This window comes from Mus pahari, chromosome 12, assembly GCF_900095145.1.
Source record: "Mus pahari chromosome 12, PAHARI_EIJ_v1.1, whole genome shotgun sequence".
NCBI lineage: Eukaryota > Metazoa > Chordata > Mammalia > Rodentia > Muridae > Mus > Mus pahari.
This window is the reverse complement of record NC_034601.1, coordinates 70860173-70883073: the sequence shown is the minus strand read 5'-3', so window position 1 is coordinate 70883073 and position 22901 is coordinate 70860173. Positions and strand designations below refer to the sequence as shown.

At 34.6% G+C, this 22901-nt stretch overlaps 1 protein-coding gene across 2 annotated transcripts in view; it reads left to right on the top strand.

Annotated features, from left to right (window-relative positions):
- Tmprss15 (transmembrane serine protease 15) overlaps positions 1-22901 on the top strand; it is a 116934-nt gene that overhangs the window by 27260 nt on the left and 66773 nt on the right. For both annotated transcript variants that reach the window (XM_021209664.1, XM_021209663.1), the window contains 5 exons: positions 2841-2972; positions 7046-7154; positions 11121-11227; positions 19969-20109; positions 20871-21020. In XM_021209664.1, the coding sequence (XP_021065323.1) occupies positions 2841-2972; positions 7046-7154; positions 11121-11227; positions 19969-20109; positions 20871-21020 (639 nt within the window). The remainder of the gene's footprint in view (positions 1-2840; positions 2973-7045; positions 7155-11120; positions 11228-19968; positions 20110-20870; positions 21021-22901) is intronic.

The following is a 22901-nucleotide window of genomic DNA, read 5'->3' as shown; positions in this document are numbered from 1 at the left end:
TAGTCCTGCTGGTTGATAGGCAACAATAGACCTGGAGAGGAGAGGAGAGGAGAGGAGAGGAGAGGCGAGAAGAGAAAAGAAAAAAGAAAATAAAGAGTTTATTTCAGCTTTCAGTTCCACATTGTAATCTAGCACTAAGGGAAGTCATCAGAGCAGGAATTCAGAGGCAGGAGCTAATGCATAAATACTCCTCAGTGGTTTGCTGCCCCAAGGCTTGCTCAGCTGGCTCTTTTATATACTCCAGAGCCCCCTGCCCAGGGGTGGCACCACCCACAATGGACTGGGCCCTCCTTAAACAATCTCTAATAAATAGAATGCACCACAGGCTCTCGTCCATAGGCCAATCTCCTGGGGACATTATCTTGTCAAATGACTCCAGACTAAGTAACGTTGACATAAAACCAGTCAGCACAGGAATCCAAAGGTACTGAGCACCATCCTTTGCCAGTGAGACTTCGAGAGTCAATAGACAATAGAGAGACAAGTAGAATGTCAGGAAGCACGGATGTATAGCTAGCATCAAGGGAGCCAAAGTTACTTTTCTTTCTAGTTATGGCCCCTAATCTAGTCTTCCAAGCACTGAAACATATAATCTTACAGGCCTCTAGTAAAACAATGTATCCATTTAAGTACGTGCTTTATTCCCACCTATCTATTTAACACACTATCAAGTATTATGCCTTTTGAGATTTGGAACATAGGAACATAGCAATTAAATAACTTGCTTGATAAGAAGTACTTACATTATAATTATTATGTGATTTGGGTTTAATAAATAATATTTCCATTTTTATTTTATTAAATGAGAATAGTCTCCCATTTGAGAATAGCACTGATATTTATACTATGTTTTGGACATTAACCTTTCTATTTGTCTCTCAATGATATATGTTTATTTTAATCAGAACCATTTTTAAAGGTCTAGTTTAGGTGTTTATATATTCACCAACTCTTATCTATAGGAGGTAAAACTTGGTATATTGATACAAATATTGATTTTATAGAGCCTATGACATCTCAGAATTCATTTTATAGTTTTATGCCCCAGCAGATGGCAGTACAGTGTTTCTTTATGTTAGGAATACCAGTGAATGTCTCTAGTCATTGCACATACCAGAAGCAATAATAGTACTCACTGCGGGGAAAGCAAAAGGGATGAGGTTGGAAAGAGATGCGGTGCAGGAGTCTAGGTAGAGCTGGAAGGGAACTGGCATTACAAATGATCAAAGTATATTACATACATGTATGATTATTTCAAAGAAGAAGTAAAAGTATCGGTAAAAGTTAGAAAAAAATAAGACAAATTGTTATAGAGTTAAAATTTTCAAAAACCCTTTAAAGCATCATTGATACTCTAATCACAAACTAGAATGTTCAAATTTCCACATTGCTCTGAAAAACAAGATACATATTATCCTGTAGGCATATAAGAATATGTCTTATTCTTAGGATTGAATTTAAAATTTCAAAGTGAATTTCTAGAAATATGTGTGTCCTGGAATGTCTCTATAACATACCATGGAAACCAGGCAGCTAAAGGATAAACAGACTGAGAGCTAGACAATGGACACTCCTGGACAGACAGGCTATGATCTAGCACCCTGGAGGGATGTGTTTGTATTGGATGCCCTAAAGAATGGCTGGGACAAAAAGTAGAGGGTTATGGAGCAGAAAGAGTCAAAGGGTTTCTCCAATTTTATTACATAGTGCACTTGCAAATAGACATTTTATCTTATTTCAAAATGTCTTTCTTTGAAACATTTTCCTATGCATAATGTATAAACTTTACAAAATCCAGTGTTTTCAAATAATAAAGTTCTGAGTACATGAAGTTTCTACTACATGGTATGATAATTCCAATGTATTATCTCAAATAACTCAACCTTGCTCAAGGTGTAAATTTAGGGACTTACATACTTTTCTATTGCTGTGTTATGACACCATGACCAAGGCAGATCATCATGGCAGCCATAGCACTGGGGTAGTGGCTGAGAGCTTACATCCTGATCTTCAAGTATGGAAGAGAGAGAGAGGCAGAGAGTGCTAACTGGGAAAAGCTTTTGAAATGTAACCTTGTATACTATGGTATTGTGTACAAAGAAAAAAGCAGCTAATATTTACCATGTGGACCAAAGTGAAGGCAGAATTAACATATGTTTGATATGTAGATTTTAAAGGACATAACTTTTAAAATAAATAATATACTTTCAAAAGACAATGAATATTTGCTTCCTAAAATAAAATACACTGTTTTTTTGAAAGAGATATGGAATAAGTTTTCTTATGAAAGTGATCATAATCAAAATATTTTATTGTTTACATGTAAAAATGATCAAAGAATATTTGTAAATATCATGTTTCAAACAACAACAAAAAAGAAATGTCAAAGCTGGTTGCTTATGACACATTCTCTTCAACAATGTATAATTCTAACAATGTCTAACTTCTAATTCTTTCTAAGGAGTTCCAACAACTGAAGATGAAGTATTCAAATATATGACCTTACAGGGGTGGAGAGGCAATCCCACTCAAATTACCAAGAGGCTAGTGATTAAACTATATGTTTACAGAAATAAGATGAGCATCATCAACATTCACATTAAAGATTAGTAAAACATATATATTTTAAATAGAACTTAAAGCGCTTTAAATTTTTAGGAATGACTGAATCATTCAAGGAAATAAATATTTCCTTTTGCAAAATGAAGTATATAAATTCATTAAGAGGTTAAAGTGGTGAAAAACACATAAGAAATATTCAGCCATTGTGTATATTGTATGTAGCTAACCAATCAGAAATTTATTGTCCTAAAGCTTATGATTTGAATCTGTCTTTTAAGGCAATGTCTCAATAGAGTGCCAACCTGGTTCCCGACCCTGTGCTCATGCTTGGAACTGTGTAGCAACTGATTTGTTCTGTGACGGAGAAGTGAACTGTCCAGATGGCTCAGATGAAGATGCTGGGCTGTGTGGTAAGGACGACCACTCACTGGCTTTCACCCTTCATCATCCTTTCTCCTCCCTGACAACACACACACACACACGTACACACACACATACACACTCACACACACGTACACACACACGTACACACACGTACACACACATACACACACATACACATGCACACATATACACACCCATGTACACACACATGCACACATACACACACACACATGCACACACACACACATACTGCCCAATACACTTGCAAGCAATCACACTGCAAAATGCACACGCAAGCACACACATTACATCTCAACTAGCTGAAACCAGTGCTTGTTTTTCAATAATCATATGCAGAATTTAATATAGGATCTAACAATGTATATTATTTTTAAACTTAATTGCATAATACTTGGTGCAGTTAATTTTATGCAATCCCATTTGAGAACACTGTGGGGAATTCTGTGAACAGTGCTACATCATTCATGTAAGTGGGGAATGTCACTTTTCTTCATCTCACTTTGTCTTAAGCTACCCTGATTGTTAGGTCAAAGCACTAGTAATAAGTTTTCATAATATTTTCACATTCACATAACATCACTCCCCTTACCCCCTTTTTTTTTTTTTGACAGAATCAAAAACAGTGAGCATTATCCACTGTTCTTCATTGCTTCTAATTTCCCCAGTGCAGCTCTATAAATAATACAGTTGTAACAACCTAAGGGCTTCTGAACAAAAACGGCTGTTTTGTTATGCATCTATCTGTTCTTATTTTAATTGGTCATTAGTAAACACTTAAATAACACATTTACTACACCAAACACTAATCTAGATAATCTAAATGGAATCTCTCTCTGATTTATAGTTCACCTTAGTTTGGTTGCATTTACTAAAGCTTACCAGGAAGAATCTCCTCAAATAATGTACTTCCATGTGCAGTCTATCACCATGTAAGTGTGAATTCAGATTGTGAGCAATGAAAAGAACCATTAACTTAAGACTAATGTATAATTTAAGTTTTTGAAAACTTAATGGGAATCCTGAATTAAGCCTGGTTTGGTATGATCCATAATTACCTGTTTTATTTCTGCCTTTTTGAGAGACTGTCTGTCCTTGAGCTCACTATTAGGATACTCCCGACAAAGGCTCCTGGGTGCTGGGGTAGCAGACCAGCTGTTTAATATTATCAACCCTCATAAAGTCGATTGTGAACACAGCTCCTGGGTGTTCTAAGTCTGTAATTTCCTTATCTGTGACAACTGTGTTCTCATATTCTTTGACATTAGTTAAAAATAAAGATTTGAATAAGGAACTAATTTAGAAAAGTCACCTATCCACTAGGTCCATGCTTCCCTAAAACAGGTCCTGAGTCTGTTATCCAACAACAACTCAAAACAGCACTTAACTTTTTTTTTTCACTGAAAATTCCCAAACAGTGTTCTTGGATAAATTTCAAACACACAGAATTGAACTATGTACTTTGAAATGCAGTTGTCATGTGTTGGGAAAAAAAGTGCAGTCTATGGAATATTTTAAATCTATTTTATATAACTCATACAGGAGGATGGCAAATGTTATATGTATTTATTCCTGGCATTTCCCAAAATCTTTTCCCAGGGAACATGATCCAAGTGTGCCATCAAGAGGAAATACTGGCAATGCTGATTTCTGTTTCAAAAACAATAATCCATATCAAAATTAGACATATAGCTTTAAACCTATGTACAAATGATCCGCAACCTTAAATATAGGAAGTGATAAAACAACACTAGGCAAATTGAATAATTTGAAAATGTGTCTCACTTACTCTTTGGTTCTAACCAAATTTGCTTATTTACTCAATTTTTTTCAAAATAAGTTGATAACAACTCAGAGCAAAAAAATAGTCATATGATTAATAATATGAGGATGATAATTGACTCCAAAGAAGGTTTAAAGTAATAAATTATTTTTCCAAGTCACAAGATGAGTCTCCGTATCTAAATTAAATGTCTACCTTTGCTTTAAACACATGAAGATCACCCTGATTCTTTTCGGTGGCTTTATATTTATTAAACCTTAAGGTCATCCAGCTTTCAAATGCCTCTTCAGTTTTGTATACTTATAATCCCTGTTCCCTTGAATGTACTATAAATTTAGCATTGCATTCATTTCTGAAAGATAGTTTCACATAATTGTTTAGACAAGGTAGCAGAAAAAAATCAATCAAATGAACTATCTTCAGCAGCAGGTGTTTCAGAGCACAGGTGGTCTTATTCATTTTAATCAGAGGTGGCGGTGAGCCCCGAGCCCTAGACAGCCCTTCAGCATCGGCTCCAATGTTTAGCAGCAGGACACCATCCCAAAGCCCCCATGCATCAATCCATACTCAGAGAAAAGAATGTATAAGCTAATTTAAGAGTTTTCTCTGTGAGACATTGACCTTTGCTCTCTTGCTTATTTATTGATTTTACCCCAGCTGCGGGCTCTGATTCTAGTTTGTGTTATTAATAGAGTAATATTAATGACTGCTTTCGTAACGAGTTTCTGTATTTAGTCTTTGGTTATTTAGGTTTGTACAACTTATAGCTGACTGTAGCTAAAATAAGATTTCTTTAAACTGTGTTCCTCTTCTGATTAGCATTGGATCAGCAAGAAAGTTTACTTTTTAGCTGACCTGTGTGGAGAAAGGATGCTGAATCACAGCTCTTAGGCCAAGGGATAGGACTGTGTCAAAGTTGGCAAGTGTTCTTATAACTTGCATGCTCGAACGCGTGCACACAGTATTGTTTGCTGTGTCTGAATAGATCATGTTTAATTCCTCTAACCTACAGAAATCACACTGGAAGACAGCACTGGTAAATATTGAGCCAGCAGAGGGAGCCCGTGGTCAGCCCCAAGTTCAAGCCACTGAAACTATTTCATGAATGCAAGCAACATGTCTGTGGCTAACAGGGTGGCTGCTGTCACTGACAGATTGACTTATGTCCCACTTAGAATTTATTGTAGTGTTCTTTTAGGAGGATCTCAGAAGGTCACAGAATCACAGTTCTAAACACTCTTATTATTCATAGTTGAGATGTATTTGTAATTCTTTTTTAATCCTGAGAACCTCTCTTGCTTCGTTGTGAACTGTAAAACTGCCTTGTTCAAACACATCCTGTAAAAAATAATGATGCTATCTACTCAGAGCTTTTTGTTTGATTGTTTGTTTGGTTTTTTTTTTACATAATATTTTTGGTATCTTGACCACTGTTATTGTAAACTGTTTAATGCTATTGTAATTTTAAATTCCTTCAGGGATATTCTGTACTTTTGTTTATTTTAGGAACTAGCAGGGTCCATTTACGTCAGACTAAAATACAGATCATTTATTGGCAATAAAAATGTGAAGATTCATAGAAAACTAGACAGACGAGATACCATAACACAAAACCCTAGCCACTTAAGATGACAATAACCCTCTTAATTAAGTCACAGATATTTACCTAATCATGAGAGGTGCCAGAGTCTTGCCTGTTTCTCTCTCTTGCTTGGCTCTTTCATAAACTGTTCACAGGCAAGAAGGTATTTGGGAACAAACACAAGTTAGTTGTAGAAATATCCGATTAAGCAACTCATCCCCATGACTCCATGACTGTAGGGTATCTGAGGATGTACAGAAAGTCACGTGTTCCTGGACGACCAGCCAAGGGCTTCAACAAACACAGAAAAATCTCAATCTTGTGTAAAATTACAAATCAAGTCGTCAGCATGACCCTGTTGATTGATTTCCTCTAGAGCTATGTCAGAAACAAATTTGAAGGACAGCTCAGTTTCATCAATCAGCATAAACAGCGTCGGCAAAAATCTAAAGTGTTCTGTTTTCTCGTCTTTTTTATTTCACCCTTTCTTCTTTTTATGTTAATACTGACATGACTTGTCAGGAACCTTGCAAAAGATGGAAGATTTTAATTTTCTTTTGCTTGTTTGATGTACATTGTCACGGGGAAATGCAGATTGAAGCCTCTAGAAAAAGAAGGCCCACTGTGCATATTTTTTATGAACAATTGGGTGGATTAATTAATCCCTTGAATTCAAAGACTACATAGAGCTAACATTACCTGACCTATTCACGCAGCCACAGCTTGTGATGGAAGATTTTTGTTGACTGGAGATTCTGGGGTTTTCCAAGCTGACCGTTATCCAAGGCCAGATGAATCAGGTGTTGTTTGTCGCTGGATCATCCGGTAAGAGATCATCGTCATGACCGGCTCTTGGGTCTGAAAATCTTCTAACATTACATTTTTTCCTTTCTATAGCATTTTAAAAATAATTATAGTTTTCATTAACAAGCAATTGTCTCAAAGTTTCTCTTTCAATCTTAACCTTAAAAACTACTCTGTACCAAGAAAAGCTTTGTGTCTAAGAAATGGCAGCCATATACTGGGATCTAAGCTATTGCCTCAAAATGAATTTTAGACATCATGATCCAACTTCATTTAATTAGTCAAATAAACCATTTAACATTTCTCCTTTTAAAAGCATTTGCTATATTTAGAGATTGAATTTAACACATAGCATGCACCCCTCCCCCGCCCCCGCCGACCCATGGATCAAAGAATGGGTAAATACAATGAATTTTATTCAAATTTAGAGGACAGATTAAATAGCGATAAAATGTTCAGTGTGCCAGTAAAATACTTGGAACTGTACATTAACCACTTTGAAATGTATACCTGCACTTAGCATCTTGCCAGTGTTCCGTAATGTGGACAGAAGAGACGGATCCTGTGTTTACATTTCTCGAATCAGATTCATGATGTTCACATAACTGTGAACAAATCTCCTTCACCTCAAATTCCCACATCTATTTTGTTCAGAATCTGTGACTATGGGATCAAAGTCATTATATAATACAATAATGAGCAAAACCTGCTTGGCATATATCAAGTGTCCTTTGATATGGTTAGTTAAGAGAAAATTATGCAATGTGGGAATATTGAATTTGGAAAAGTATCTATTTCCTTTAAAACATTCAGAAGCAAACAAAAATGCCTGAATAGTATAACATAGGACTCTAGTTTCTAGTAACTTTATTTCCATGGAAATAAGTGTTTCATCATTTCTTTCATTATTTTAATATATCTGTAATTATTTCTTGTATTTTTTAAGTTATTTCAATTAAAATATAATTACACCACTCTCCCCTTTTCTCCATCCACCCTCCCATCTCCCCACTCATGCCATTTCAAATGGACATCACTTTGTCTGTGATCATTATTGTCGCATATATACATACAGAGACGCACACATATTTAAATACAACCGAGTTCATTTTTGTTGTTTGTGTTATTGTGCAAGGCTTACCACCCTGCATTAGATAACCAGTGAAAGGTTTAAAATAGAAGAGAGGCTATTTTCCATCCATAGATGTACCTGTGTTTCTGTTTACTGTGAGGTAGAGTTTCTCAACTAAAATGTAGCAAAGAACCAAATGGAATTGTTCTTCTCTGTTCCCTAGTTCTTCTTCCAAAAGGCAGAAGCCAATGAGCAAACCGCTCTAAGCAGGCTTCGCTTATGTTCATGTGAATTACAATGTCAAACCCACATCAGATGAAGAATTCACTATGTCTTGTCTTCAGACACCAAGGGTTTAGTTAAAAGATCAGATTTTTATTTTTCTTTTCTTTCTCTTCTCCTTTTCTTTCTTTTTTACCCATTTTTTAAATATTTGTCTTTATAGCATTGGCTCTAGTGTCCCCATTGGTCTTACTGTAGGTAGGTTAACTTAACATTTCTCTGAACTGCCCTAGCAGCCCCTAAATTAACTACACAGCCACAACCATCAGCCTTTCCTCTCTCCTCCTCTGAGTCTGGGCTGGGCTCCTGAACTACTACTCCATATTTGCCTTTATCATATTCCTGCAGTGAGCAAGCAAGTCTGAGCAAATATCCATATACTGAGCCGTATCCACATACTGAGCCATATCCACATACTGATCCATATCCACATGCTGATCCATATCCACATGCTGAGCCATATCCACATACTGAGCCATATCCACATGCTGAGCCATATCCACATACTGAGCCATATCCACATGCTGAGCCATATCCACATATTGAGCCATATCCACATGCTGAGCCATATCCACATGCTGAGCCATATCCACATACTGAGATATATCCACATACTCTTGCAGCCTTCTAAATTTATTACTGCAAAATAATAACCCCATCAAACTGAATATTTGCAATCCACCCACCTTCTTTTTTCTCTAAACTGCTTTTTTTTTACTGAAAGTTATCCTGACAGTGTTCAATTTGTGACCATGGAAGAATGTATACAAATATTAGAGAATACAAGAATGAGTCAACGAATTGGACTTTGAATCACAAATTTCTGATTAACAAGACAGCAAATATGTATCTAATATTATCACTATATAACAAGGTTATAGGCAACATAATCCACATAAATTAGAAATCAGAATTGTTTAAATGTTCACGGTTTACAGATTCTATGTCCTCACTAACAAAATACTAATGATAATTGTCTTAGTTAGGGTTTTACTTCTGTGAACAGACACCATGACCAAGTCAAGTCTTATAAAAAACAACATTTAACTGGGGCTGGCTTACAGGTTCAGAAGTTCAGTCCATTATCATCAAGGTTGGAGCATGACAGTATCCAGGTAGGCATGGCGCAGGCAGAGCTGAGAGTTCCACATCTTCATCCAAAGGCTGCTAGTGGAATACTGACTTCCAGGCACCTAGGGTGAGAATATTAAGCCCACACCCACAGTGACACACCTACTCCAACCAGGTCACACCTATTCCAACAAGGCCACACCTCCAAAAGGTGCCACTCCCTGGTACAAGAATATACAAACCATCACAATAATTTTACATAAATAAAAAGCATTTATGGAAAATGCAAAACCACAAAGAATGAAAAAACAGATAAAATAGAATACACATGTATTGTATTTCTTAGGTATGACATAGCACAAGCAATGCAAAGAAATGGGTAAATAAAATCACCTTCAAATTAACAACTTCCAAAAAGCAAAGAAAACATTAAAATTGTAGAAACACAGATAACTTCTTTTCTAATAATCTATAATTCTAGTGAATAAACATCTAAAATCATAAAGAATTTCTATAGTAACACCTTAGAAAATAATAACAATCTGAATAAGAGTGAACAAGGTTAGGGCTCAGCAATTAAGAGCATTTTCTATTCCTTCAACAAACCTGGGTCTGAGTCCCAGAATGGACAAGGCACCTTACAACCATTTGTAACTCCAGTTCCCAGGCACGAGGCTCACAGGTGGACATGCAGGCAAAACACCCATACACACAAAAGGGTTTTCAATTGAATTAATGTGTGTCTTCATGACATTTACCAAAAGAAAGTGGATAAAAAGTTTAATTAAACATCAACCCAATGAGATAGAAATGGACAAGTATATGACAAATTTTCAATGTTCCAAGTTAAAAAAAAAAAAATGACCACCACTAAGAGCATTTACCAAATGCAGATGGTAAGACCTCTATAAAATAACAAAATAAGCGTTAGCATAAAAGGGGACATTGGACTTTTGTTTATTAGTAGTAGAAGTATTATGTGGTTAATGGTGCTTCTGTTATACAAATACTGTATAGTTTATTTTTTAAACTGTGATCTGGTTCAGGTTATTGATACAAAAGGCTAGAATCAGGACCTCAAGAGATACTGTAATTTCCTGAACATATCAGCAGTTCCCACAGTGGTCTGTATGTGGAATGCAAATATTGTAGAACATCTTTATTCAGCACAGAAAATGGTTTCCCATCACTTATTCATGATTGCAACTTGAGAATTAAAAATGTGATATGCTAGAAATAAGGTAACCATGAATGAAAAATCCTCCATAATTCCAATTAAATGACATACATCAAATTGCTAAATCCTAGAATAATGTTACTGGGTTAGAAGGGGCAGAACATTGGAAAGAATTTGTTTAATAGATGCTGAATTTCAGTTGTGCTAGATTAAAAAGTCTAAGTGTGTATGTTCTGATAGTAGTTAAGAGGACCGTATTTTGTGGTTAAATTTGTAGGATGGCTTATACAATATGTTTTGTATCACAAGAACGGAAAATACAAATTGTAGAATGCATTGAGATTTATTACAACTGAAGAACTTTTATCTTTTTTTTTTAATTTAGTGTAAACCAAGGACTTTCCATTAGAATGAACTTTGGATCTTTTATTTCACATTACACAGATGTGTTAGATATCTATGAAGGTATAGGACCCAGCAAAATTTTAAGAGGTAAGTTAAAACAAATGTAGAATTGATTATCAGAATTAAAATAAATGGGAAGCTTCGTGAGTGGTAATGCTTCTCTTTATTGGTTTGATGAGAATATTAACTTGACATTTAGTTTATTAAAAGAGATATGGACTTCCCTGTCAAAATTAGGACATGAGTGCTGTACATTGTCTTCTTGCAGTAAAAGTAGATTTTTAAAAGTCATGTTAACTAGTGTATCTGTAAATATGTTATTTGTTCTTTAAATGCTGATGCCCTGTTTACTAAAATCAAATCAACCCTATAGATTACATTTTCTTTATTCATAATACTGAGTAGGTTACGAACTCAGAATCTCTTATCATATTGTCAAGCATGTCCTCAGTCTTTCTTAAAGTAATAATAATAATAATAATAACAATAATAATAATAATAAAATGAGTGGCATAGGACCTCCCATAGGAGGGATCTCAGTAACAAAGATGTGTAAATGATGGCACTGTGTCATTAGAGCAGAAGCAGTGATAGAGTCCTGTTAAAGTAGGAAATCAACTGGTGGTCTACACCAGACCTATGACCTTCATTTCCCTTGGTCTAAATTGCAAACCCCTATTATCACAGAGAGTGAAATTAGAGGGAAAATTCCATATGGAAATTAAATATGGATGAAAAATACGCAACATGGAGCAAAATATATATAGTAGCCAGCTTTCCTCATAATTGAGGGAAAATAGAGAGAGAAGACAAAGTTTCAAATAATTCCTGGTAGTCAGCATAATGATTTTACCTTTGTTTTATATGAATGATGAAAATTATTCTGAAATAGTTAAATGGTTTTTGTTGATTTCTTAATGAAATATATCTAAGCATATCCAAAAGATACATATATTGTGGCATATTATTGATCTAATATTGCATTGGATAATCCGTATAAACTTTCTAATTTAACATTGTCAATAAGCTTGAAAAATGCATATTATGAAAGAGTATAGTGACATAAAGGGACCAAACTAAGTTCAGAGAGGATTAGAGGCAGAAGTCAGCTCGTAGCTTTCTACCTTTAAATATTGTGAAGTTGCACACTGTGTTCTTAAATCCTAAGTCAACCATCATAATGAGGATGCCTTACAACACCTAAGATCACGTGCTCACATTTCACTTCATCGAATACAATGATCAGCTGATAATCCATTTATGTAGCTTAAGATTGCAGTTTTCAAAGTAAAGATTGACAAACACAGATGGTTAAATATGGTGACCCAATTATCAAGAAAGTCCAATATGTCATTAGTATATATTAGCTAGAATAACCACTGATAGTGTATAAATTAGTGTTTCAGTTTTCTCAATAAATGCATGTCAATTGGTATAAACTATAGAAAAATATATCATGCTGATGATAAAATACATTTTTCTATAGACTCAAAGTTTTCATCTTCCTTAACTCTTACCTGTTATTTTTGAAATGTATTGCAATTAAACAATAAGCAAACCTTGAAGTAGTTAGACATGCTGATGTCAATAATACAATAGTAATAATAATGATATTACACAAATGTTTCAAATTAAAACTATATCAATCTTAAAAGAAAAATGATGCCATTTAAAATTAAAACACTCACTTTTAACACCAACAATGTTGCTAATATTTAGCATATATACAGAATTATAAAATCTCAGGATTTCTTTTTCTTTTTTATTGGATATTTTATAATTTCAAATGTTATCCTTTTCCTGATTCCCCCCCCCGAGAAAACCCTTATGCCATCCACCCTACTCCTGCTTCTATGAGGGTGTACCCCCATCCACCCACACACCCACTCCTGCCTCCCTGTCCTCCCATTCCCCTACACTGGGGCATCAAACCTTCACAGGACCAAGGGCCTCTCCTCCAATTGATTCCCAACAAGACCATCCTCTGCTACGTATGCAGCTGGAGCCATGGGTTTCTCTGTGTGTACTCCTTGGTTGGTGGTCTAGACCCTGTGATCTCTAGTTGGTGAATATTGCTGTTCTTCCTATGGGACTGCAAACTCCTTCAGCTCCTTCAGTCCTTTCTCTAACTCCTCTATTGGGGACCCTGTGATCAGTCCAATGGTTGGCTGTGAGCATTCACCTCTGTATTTGTCAGGCACTGGCAAAGCCTCTCAGGAGACAGCCATATCAGGCTCCTGTCAGCATGAACTTCTTGGCATCCACAATAATGTCTGGGTTTCGGGACTGTATATGGGATGGATCACCAGGTGGGGCAGGCTCTGGATGGCCTTTACTTCAGTCTCTTTTCCACACTTAGTCTCAGTATTTGCTCCCATTAGTATTTTGCTATTACTTTAAAGGAGGACAGAAGCACCCACACTTGGGTTTTCCTTCTTCTTGAGCTTCATGTGGTCTATGAATTTTATCTTGGGTATTTCCAGCTTAGGGTTAAGTCTACTTATCAGTGATTGCATAGCATGTGTGTTTTGTGATTATGTTACCACACTCAGGATGATATTTTCTAGTTCCATCCATTTGCCTAAGAATTCAATGAAATCATTGTTTTTCATCACTTAGTAGTACTCCATTATGTAAATGTACCACTTTTCTGTATCCATTCCTCTGTTGCATTCTTTCCAGTTTCTATCTATTATAAATATGGCTACTATGAATTTAGTGGATCATGTGTCCTTGTTATATGTTGGAGAATCTTTCTGATATATGCCGAAGAGTGGTATAGCTGGGTCCACGGGTAATACTATGTCCAGTTTTCTAAGGAGCCACCAGACTGATTTCCAGAGTGGTTGTACAAGCTTGAAATCTCACCAAAAATGGAGGAGTGTTCCTCTTTCATCTCAACCTCACCAGTATTTTCTCTCACCTGAGTTTTTGATCTTAGCCAGTCTGACTAGTATGAGGTAGAACTTCAGGATTGTTTTGACTTGCATTTTCCTGATGACTAAAGATGTTAAACATTTCTTTAGGTGCTTCATGACCATTGGAGTTTCTTCATTTGAGAATTCTTTGTTTACTTCCATATCCCATTTTTAATAGGGTTATTTGATTATCTGGGGTCTAATTTCTGGAGTTCTTTGTATATATTGGATATTAGCCCTCTATCGGATGTAGAATTGCTAAAGATCTTTTCCCAATATGTTGGTTGCCATTTTGTCCCATTGACAATGTCCTTTGCCTTACAGAAGCTTTGCAATTTTATGAGGTCCCATTTGTCAATTCTTGATCTTAGAGCATAAGCTATTGGTGTTCTGGTCAAGAATTTTTCCCCTGTGCCCATGTGTTCAAGGCTCTTCCCCATTTTCTCCTCTGTAAGTTTCAGTGTATCTGGTTTTATGTGGAGGTTCTTGATCCAGTTGGACTTGAGATTTGTACAAGGAGATAAGAATGGGTCGATTTGTGTTTTTCTACATGATGACTGCCAGTTGAACCAGCACTATTTGTTAAAAATGCTGTCTTTTTTTTTTTTTTTTTTTTGCTATCTGGGTTTTTTGTTATTCCAAATGAATTTGCAAATTGCTCTTTCTAACACCAAGAAGAATTTATTTGTAATTTTGATGGGGATTGCATTAAATCTTTAGATTGCTGTCTGCACGATGACCATTTTTACTATATTAATCCTGCCAATTCATGAGCATGGGAGTTCTTTCCATCTTCCGAAATATTCTTTGATTTCTTTCTTCAGAGTCTTGAAGTTCTTATCATACAGATCTTTCACTTCCTTAGTTAGAGTCACACCAAGGTATTTTATATCATTTGTGACTGTTGTGAAGGGTGTTGTTTCCTTAATTTCTTTCTCATCCTGTTTATCCTTTAAGAAAAGAAAGCTACTGATTTATTTGACTTAATTTTATATCCAGCCACTTTGCTGAAGTTGTTTATCAGGTTTAGGAGTTCTTTGGTGGGATATTTTTTTTTAGTCACTTAAATATATTGTCATAGCTGGGTGGTGGTGGCGAACGCCTTTAATCCTAGTACTTGGGAAGCAGAGGCAGGCAGATTTCTGAATTTGAGGCCAGCCTGGTCTATAAAGTGAGTTCCAGGACAGCCAGAGCGATACAGAGAACAAACAAACAAACAAACAAAAAAACAAAACAAAACAAACAAAAACAATAACAAAAACAAGTATACTGTCATATAATCTGCAAATAGTGGTATTTTTGACTTCTTCCTTTCCAATTTGTATCCCTTTGATCTCCTTTTGTTGCGTAGTTGCTCTGACTAGGACTTCAAGTATTTTATTGAATAGGTAGGAAAGAGTTGTCAGCCTTGTCTAGTCCCTGATTTTAGTGGGATTGCTTCAAGTTTCTCTACATTTAGTTTGGTGTTGGCTACTGGTTTGCTGTATATTGCTTTCACTATGTTTAGGTATGTGCCTTGAATGCATGATCTTTCCAAGACTTTTATCATGAATGGGTGTTGAATTTTGTCAAATGCTTTCTCAGCATGTAATGAGATTATCATGTGTATGTTTTTTCTTTGAGTTTGTTTATATAGTGGGTCGTGTTGAAGAATTTCCATATATTGAATCATCCGTGCATTCCTGGAGTAAAACCTACTTAATCATGATTCAGTTTGCAAGAATTTTATTGAGTAGTTTTGCATCAATATTCATAAGGGAAATTGGTCTGAAGTTCTCTTTCTTTGTTAGGTCTTTGTGTGGATTAGGTATAAGCATGATTGTTGCTTCATTGAATGAATTAGGTAGTGCTCCTTCTGTTTCTATTTTGTGGAATAGTTTGAAGAGAATTGTTATTAGGTCTTCTTTGAAGATCTGGTAGAATTCTGTACTAAAACCATCTGGTCCTGGTCTTTTTTTGATTGGAGACTTTTAATGACTGCTGCTATTTCTTTAGGGGCTATGGGATTGTTTAGATCGCTTATCTGATCCTGATTTAACTTTGATATTTGGCGTCTGCCTAGAAAATTGTCGATTTCATCCATATTTTCCAGTTTTGTTGAGTACAGTCTTTTGTAGTAGCATTTTTTTGAATTTCCTCGGTTTCTGTTGTTATGTCTCCCCTTTCATTTCTGATTTTGTTAATTTGGATACTATCTCTTGTGCCCTCTGGTAAGTCTAGCTAAGGGTTTATCTATTTTGTTGATTTTTCTCAAAGAACCAGATCCTCATTTGGTTGATTCTTTGTATAGTTCTTTTTCTTTCTATTTGGTTGATTTCAGCCCTGAGTTTTTTTTCTTCCATCTACTCCTCTTGGGTGTAGTTGTTTCTTTATGATCTAGAGCTTTCACGTGTAACTCAGGATTTATTTATTTAAACAAACTAAAAGCTTTACATTCTCATACTATGATAATACACTACAAAATCAAGGATATCAGCAATATTTATCATAACTATACATTTTTATGAAAACACAGCTAATAGCATTACTTCAATTTACAAACTAATGTTTTCAAAACTGTTTTTTTCATCTTTTGTTTGAGAGATGTTCACAGATATCTTTCATTGAATTCTAATTTAAAATTTATAGCTGATATGCTGTTATTATTATTTTGGAAAATGGATGAATTTCTTACTTAAACCTGGAGAAAATATCTAAAGAACTTATAAAGAAATAAAATAATCCAGTATCTCAAAATAATTGTTATTTCATTGTTAAGGTAGTTAAAATAGATAAATTCCAGAAGTATTCATTAGTAATATTTACATAATACTTCTAAATGATTGACAGAGTTAGGTCAAAGTCTTGCTCTTTAGGTTATACTCATTAAGACATAATCTTAATTCATTGACTTTAGTAAATATCAATGTTAAGTATTATGGAGATGTCCTGTGAGCAGCGGATTCCTTTCCATTACTACCTAAAATAATTTGTATTTTTTTTTAGGTTTTATGGTTACTGTAATATTACTTTGTATGTGCTGGGTAAAGAACATTATTGGATCAATATCCTCAGCTTTGTTGGTTAATTTTTTGAAAGAGTTTTACAAAGTTTCTCAGGCTAGTTGTTTTTACCTTGTACCATCAGAATGCCTTGAACTTGCAATCCTCCTGCCTCAATCAACAAATAACTATGTTTGGGACAATAGTTCTGTGTCTCCTGACCTTGCAACAAATGCATGCTTTGCCAAAAAGAATTAATAATAATAATAAAATAAAAAATAAAAATAATTCCATAAAAGCACATGAAAGCTCATTTCTAAATGCTATAGCCTGATATTATGGTTTTTTAAGTATCCATTTTTCATTCCAAAGGCTTAGCAGATTCTATTCCCATAGACAGAACAGTTCATAGTGCATGCTGAATACTGTAGCTTGACATTACATACATAAGAGTATGCTTAAGTGTGCATAGGTATACCCAAGGAACTGTAAACAAGACTGTAGAGTTTCCTGAAATGGCATGTTATTATATTGTAATAAAAGCAAACATAAAGAACATACATAATTAAATAACATGTGCACGTATATTCACAGAAAAGCAGCTTCCATAAGCTTTAGGCTTTCATTGACACTACACTCAGAAGCACACATTGACTCACTTTTCTTAACAGTGAAAACTTATATGTAAAAGCTTATCACTAATTTAAAGAATTGCTTCAGTCTGAAGCTGACAAAATAAATCACCTCATTAGTGTGCCTGGAAAATTTAGGAATTCTTTCCTGATTATTCCCATCATTTACCACAGCAAATAATTCCAATTATCTATTGTGTTGACTCAAATGTCTACATTTTTCTAAGGAGGTATCTAGTTACTTCTCCAGGTCATCAACACATGGCCCCATCCATACTCAACTCTCAGTGGCCACTCAAGGCAACACACTGGGCATCTTTGAGGTATATCTATTATAAACTGATGCTCCAATGATGTCAGCCTTTTTCTTATCTAAATATAAGAATACAAATATCTTTTACAGCACCTGTTAAAACCTACGCTGTAGAATGTCTGCCATTTCTGCCCTTTGCCCTCTTTCTAAACACCTTGCTTTCTTTTTTTACTAACATTATTCCCCAGAGTTAATGGGGTTAGAAAAGAAATTATTAGTTGATAAATGATACCTATGCAATTTTATGTAAATTTATATCCACATATCTGTAAATTTTGAAAAATATCTTGCTGAAAATTATACTATTGGTTATAATATAATATTAGGAAAAATCCATCTTTTAAAATTATAAAGTGATTTTTGTAGAAATCATAATACATTGTAGGAATATTAAATAGCTGTTTAGTCATATTTTAATCCTTGTGCTCAATCATAAACTTAATACCTGTCCAAGTGACAAAGGCACACAAAACATTAAATCATGGCATTTGTTTTTCGTGATTAAAAATTTAATTGCTGAGTTAAAGAAATGATTACACTCATTGAGTGTGCACTATTCTCCATGAAAGTGACTTATTTATCCCTTAGAATATGCTTTCACAGAAAGCAGTGAACTCCATCATAGAAAAGAGGAACAAAAAGAAATAGAGGGAGACATGAGTGAGAACTACTATGATGAACACTGTCTACAGAACCTCGACCTTAAAAACTTAGCCCTCTGGTTCCCTCTTCGATGCAGAGCATACCATCTGGCACTGTGGTTCTGATTCGATATGCGGTCAAAAGAATTTTTCCAGTATCATTAATGCTTCATGAAATCTCTACAGATAAACATCCTGTACATTTCCCAGAGGACTGCTTGTATACCAAAAGCAGGTTAATGAGCCACATGACCTAAACTAATTAATTATTTACAGTAGATTCCTGACATTAGCAAATGGGGGGCCTGATACACTGTATAATGCATTGGTGTCCCTGCTCTCATTTGATCCACCCAGAAGTCACTCCACATCGAATTTTAACATACACAAACGAACACAGTGGCAGAAGGAGGCAGAAGCTTAACGCCAAGCTTCTAACATAGTCATATCTCTTAAGTCACTGCACAAGCTTTTTAATATGAGACCCATGATGGTGATAAGTCACATACACCGCTAAAACGAGTCAAATAGACAACGCAAGCCTTCATGAACAAAAGATGATTGAAAGACACAGTTTGGATGGGAACATTTAGAAATGGTTCATGATATTTCAACTGGGTTTTGTGAAAACTGTCGTGTCAATGTGACATTCTACTAACTTGTAAGAAGTACATATTGTTTCAGTATTTCATGAAGTGTCACTTTGAAGGAAAATGAATAGCACTAATGTGTCCTCCAGCTGAAGCTTGACAATTTTCAAAGGCCTGAATTGGATACTCAATCCAGATTGCCCAGTATGCAGTGTGCTTCTGCATACTTAAACATTACAATGTTAATATTTGGACTTTCTCCTATAAAACCCAATTCTGAATCTCCTAAGTGAGATATTAGTTCCTTTAATGATACACATGGTAAACTACACATTGTTGTAAAAGTATTTCATATAATGATAATTTTATAAATTATGTGAGTTCCTTTTATATTATAAGCCTATCAATTTTGGAGAATCAAAAGCAGAAAAAATACTCCCAAGGTAATAGAGTTAAGGCAGAATAGTAATATAATCAATATATTCAATAGAAGCAATTTTTATATTATCTATTATTAGTTTGAGATTCTATTGTTATATGGATAAACAGAACAAAATTACACACTGTTTACTTTGCTATTATGACACTACTCTACCTCTCATTGCTATGATATCGGACACAAGTTAACATTTAGTTCTCTAACTGCCCAACTTTGCTGTGTTAGAGGAGTATGATGTAAAGCATGTCATCTTTTTCTTTTATGTGTAGATATAGAATATTGTCATGATAATTTCTAAACATTTTCTTTTATAGGCTCTTTTTGGGAAACTAATCCTGGAACAATTCAAATTTTTTCCAACCTAGTTACTGTCACCTTTTTGATAAAATCAGATGAATCTGATTACATTGGCTTTAATGCATCATACAACACCTTCAACAGCAGCGAACTTAATAGTAAGTACTTTCTACTGTTCAGTCTTCGGCTCCATTGTTTAGGCTGACTCTCTGGTTACTGCAGTATCTTTATCAGCAACACAATCTAATTTTCTCACTATGTGAATTCTTTCCTACCCCTTAACTAATTCTCTTAGATAGTGAGAAACAAATGACAAATTAAAAGTTGCTGTTATTTTTCAAGGGAATTGAGTGACCAGCCCTAGGGAAACCATGAGGGAGCACCCTCTTATAGGCAAAGAGGAGGGAATAGGAAGGGACATTTGTAGAGGGGAGCCCAGGAAGGGGGACAACATTTGAAATGTAAATAAATAAAGTAGTCAGAAAAAAAAGAAAAGAAAAAAAGACAAACATGTCAATGTAACAATTAAATTAAATTTTTATATTCAGTAAGCATTACAAGTGAAACTAGATTAATACAAAGGAATCCTGAGAAATTTNAACAAGAAGTTGATTTGATTGAGCTTAGTTTTAGGGGAGTGAAACTGATGGGACAAAGTTTATGTGGGTAAACAGTGTAATCAACATGAACAAAGGAAGTACTATAAGTCTGCACAGTTAAAGCCCAATATACAACAATTTGTCATGATTGAAACATATCAGTACTTTAAAATAATAAAGTGGATCCNAGTTAACAGTAAAAAGAATAACTTGATTTATAGCAAACAATCACAAACTATATAAAGTTGTATTGTTTTCTGTGTAATACATTGCTGAGGTTAAATACTAAATTCGAGAGTTTTTTTTTTTTTAATTAACAGATTATGAGAAAATCAACTGTACATTTGATGATGGATTTTGCTTCTGGACTCAGGATCTTAATGATGATAATGAGTGGGAAAGGATCCAAGAGACNACATTGCCTTGCTACACTGGCCCACCTTTTGACCACACATATGGGAATAACTCAGGTGTGATTTATAGTTGCTCATTAAGCAAAACAGAAAAAGCATTCAGTACTACCTTATTTAAANAGAGCTATATTAAGTAAAAATATTTTATTGTTTCTATTATAAACTAATACATACACACACATATATAAATATATAAGTTAGATTGTAAATATCTAAGTATTTCAAATGCTATTTGATTGCATATATATATATCATTTGAAATGTAAAGGAAGAAAATATCTAATANAAATATTATTTTAATATTTAAACATAAAAAAATCTAAGTATAAGTGAATGGGTTTTCAAATATATTATTTTATCCTTTTTACCCAGATGTGATGATGAGAATTATTAAAAGCTCATTAAAGATAAGGAAATTAGCTTATAACCATAGCTTTGAAATAATTCATTAGTAAGTAGGCTCAGGTAAGATAATTAAATATTTTGACTATTAGTTTGTTTTACCTTAGTTTCATTTTTCAGTTTTTCATTGTGAGCACACAGAAATATAATCTACTTTAATATATTGGTCCAAGACCCATAAGTGTTATGAACTTGTTCATTGGTTCTGATAGTATTATTTTAAAAAATAACTTCAAATTTGTAAATGCATGAATTCTATCAGGAAAAAAATACAGATTGTCTTCAGATAACTATGGATAAGAGTGACTTGAGAGCATTAATTGCAAGGGAAAGCAGTGGCGTGGAAAGTTAGCTTCCTGTAAATGAGATGCTAGATTCCAGGTAGAAAAACCATCACTGAAGACAATACAGTTTGAGTAAATAGTAAAGTATGGGAAAATTAGGGACAAGTCATTGTCCTGGTAAGATACTACTGAGAAACTTGAAGTAACAAATTTGTAACACTAATAAACCCAGTGAATAAAGGTTGCAAACTTAGTAAAAGCATGTATTGTAAATATCAAGAGAAATCACAATCACAACAGAATGAAAATCTGCATGTGCACGTATATTTGTGTGTATGTTTATGCGTTTATGTTCGTGTATATATGTGTAAATGTTATGTATGTATATGTGTATGTATATAAGTTTATATATGTATGTGTGTATGTATATATGTATATGTATGTTTATATTTATGTGTATATGTGTATATGCATATATGTATGTATGTGTGTATAAATACATATGTCTGTGTTTGTAGAGACATATATAGAAACAAATCCATTCTTTAAAATGACTTGTCATGTCACTGATAAAAGTGCAGTGACTATAGCTTCATGCTGACTGCACTGTGTTCAAGTCCTGAGGTTACAACTCACATGTCACAGTTTCCACACAATTGTGAGACTTCAGAGTTGAACCCATGCTTTCCATCAGGCACTGTTTGCTGACTTACTGGTTTCTTTTGCCACAGCATTCTTTCCAGTGACAAGAACATCGTGACTTTTACGTTAATCTAACCAACGTGTAAGGTCATTTTGAATGTAGGAATGAATGTGTACCTACATTTGTTTGACTCAGTTACCATGTCTGAATGATTTATCCAGTGAAACAAATTATAGCGCTAATAGTCTAAGCTCATGTATTGTATAACTTCTTATTAATGATCATTTGTGTCACAAAGGCCAGTACTTTCCTTTTTATGACCTGAAGAGTAAATGGTTGACTTAAAGTGAGCTGTGACTGACATATGGTTTATAGAAAATTGAAAAGCTAAGTGTTTTTCAACATAGAAGCCTGTTTAACTCTGGTTCTTTAAACTGAAACATCTCAAGAATAGATAAAGGGCTGGTGAGATGGCTCAGCAGGTAAGAGCACCCGACTGCTCTTCCAAAGGTGCAGAGTTCAAATTCCAGCAACCACATGGTGGCTCACAACCATCCTTAACAAGATCTGACTCCCTCTTCTGGGGTGTCTAAAGACAGCTACAATGTA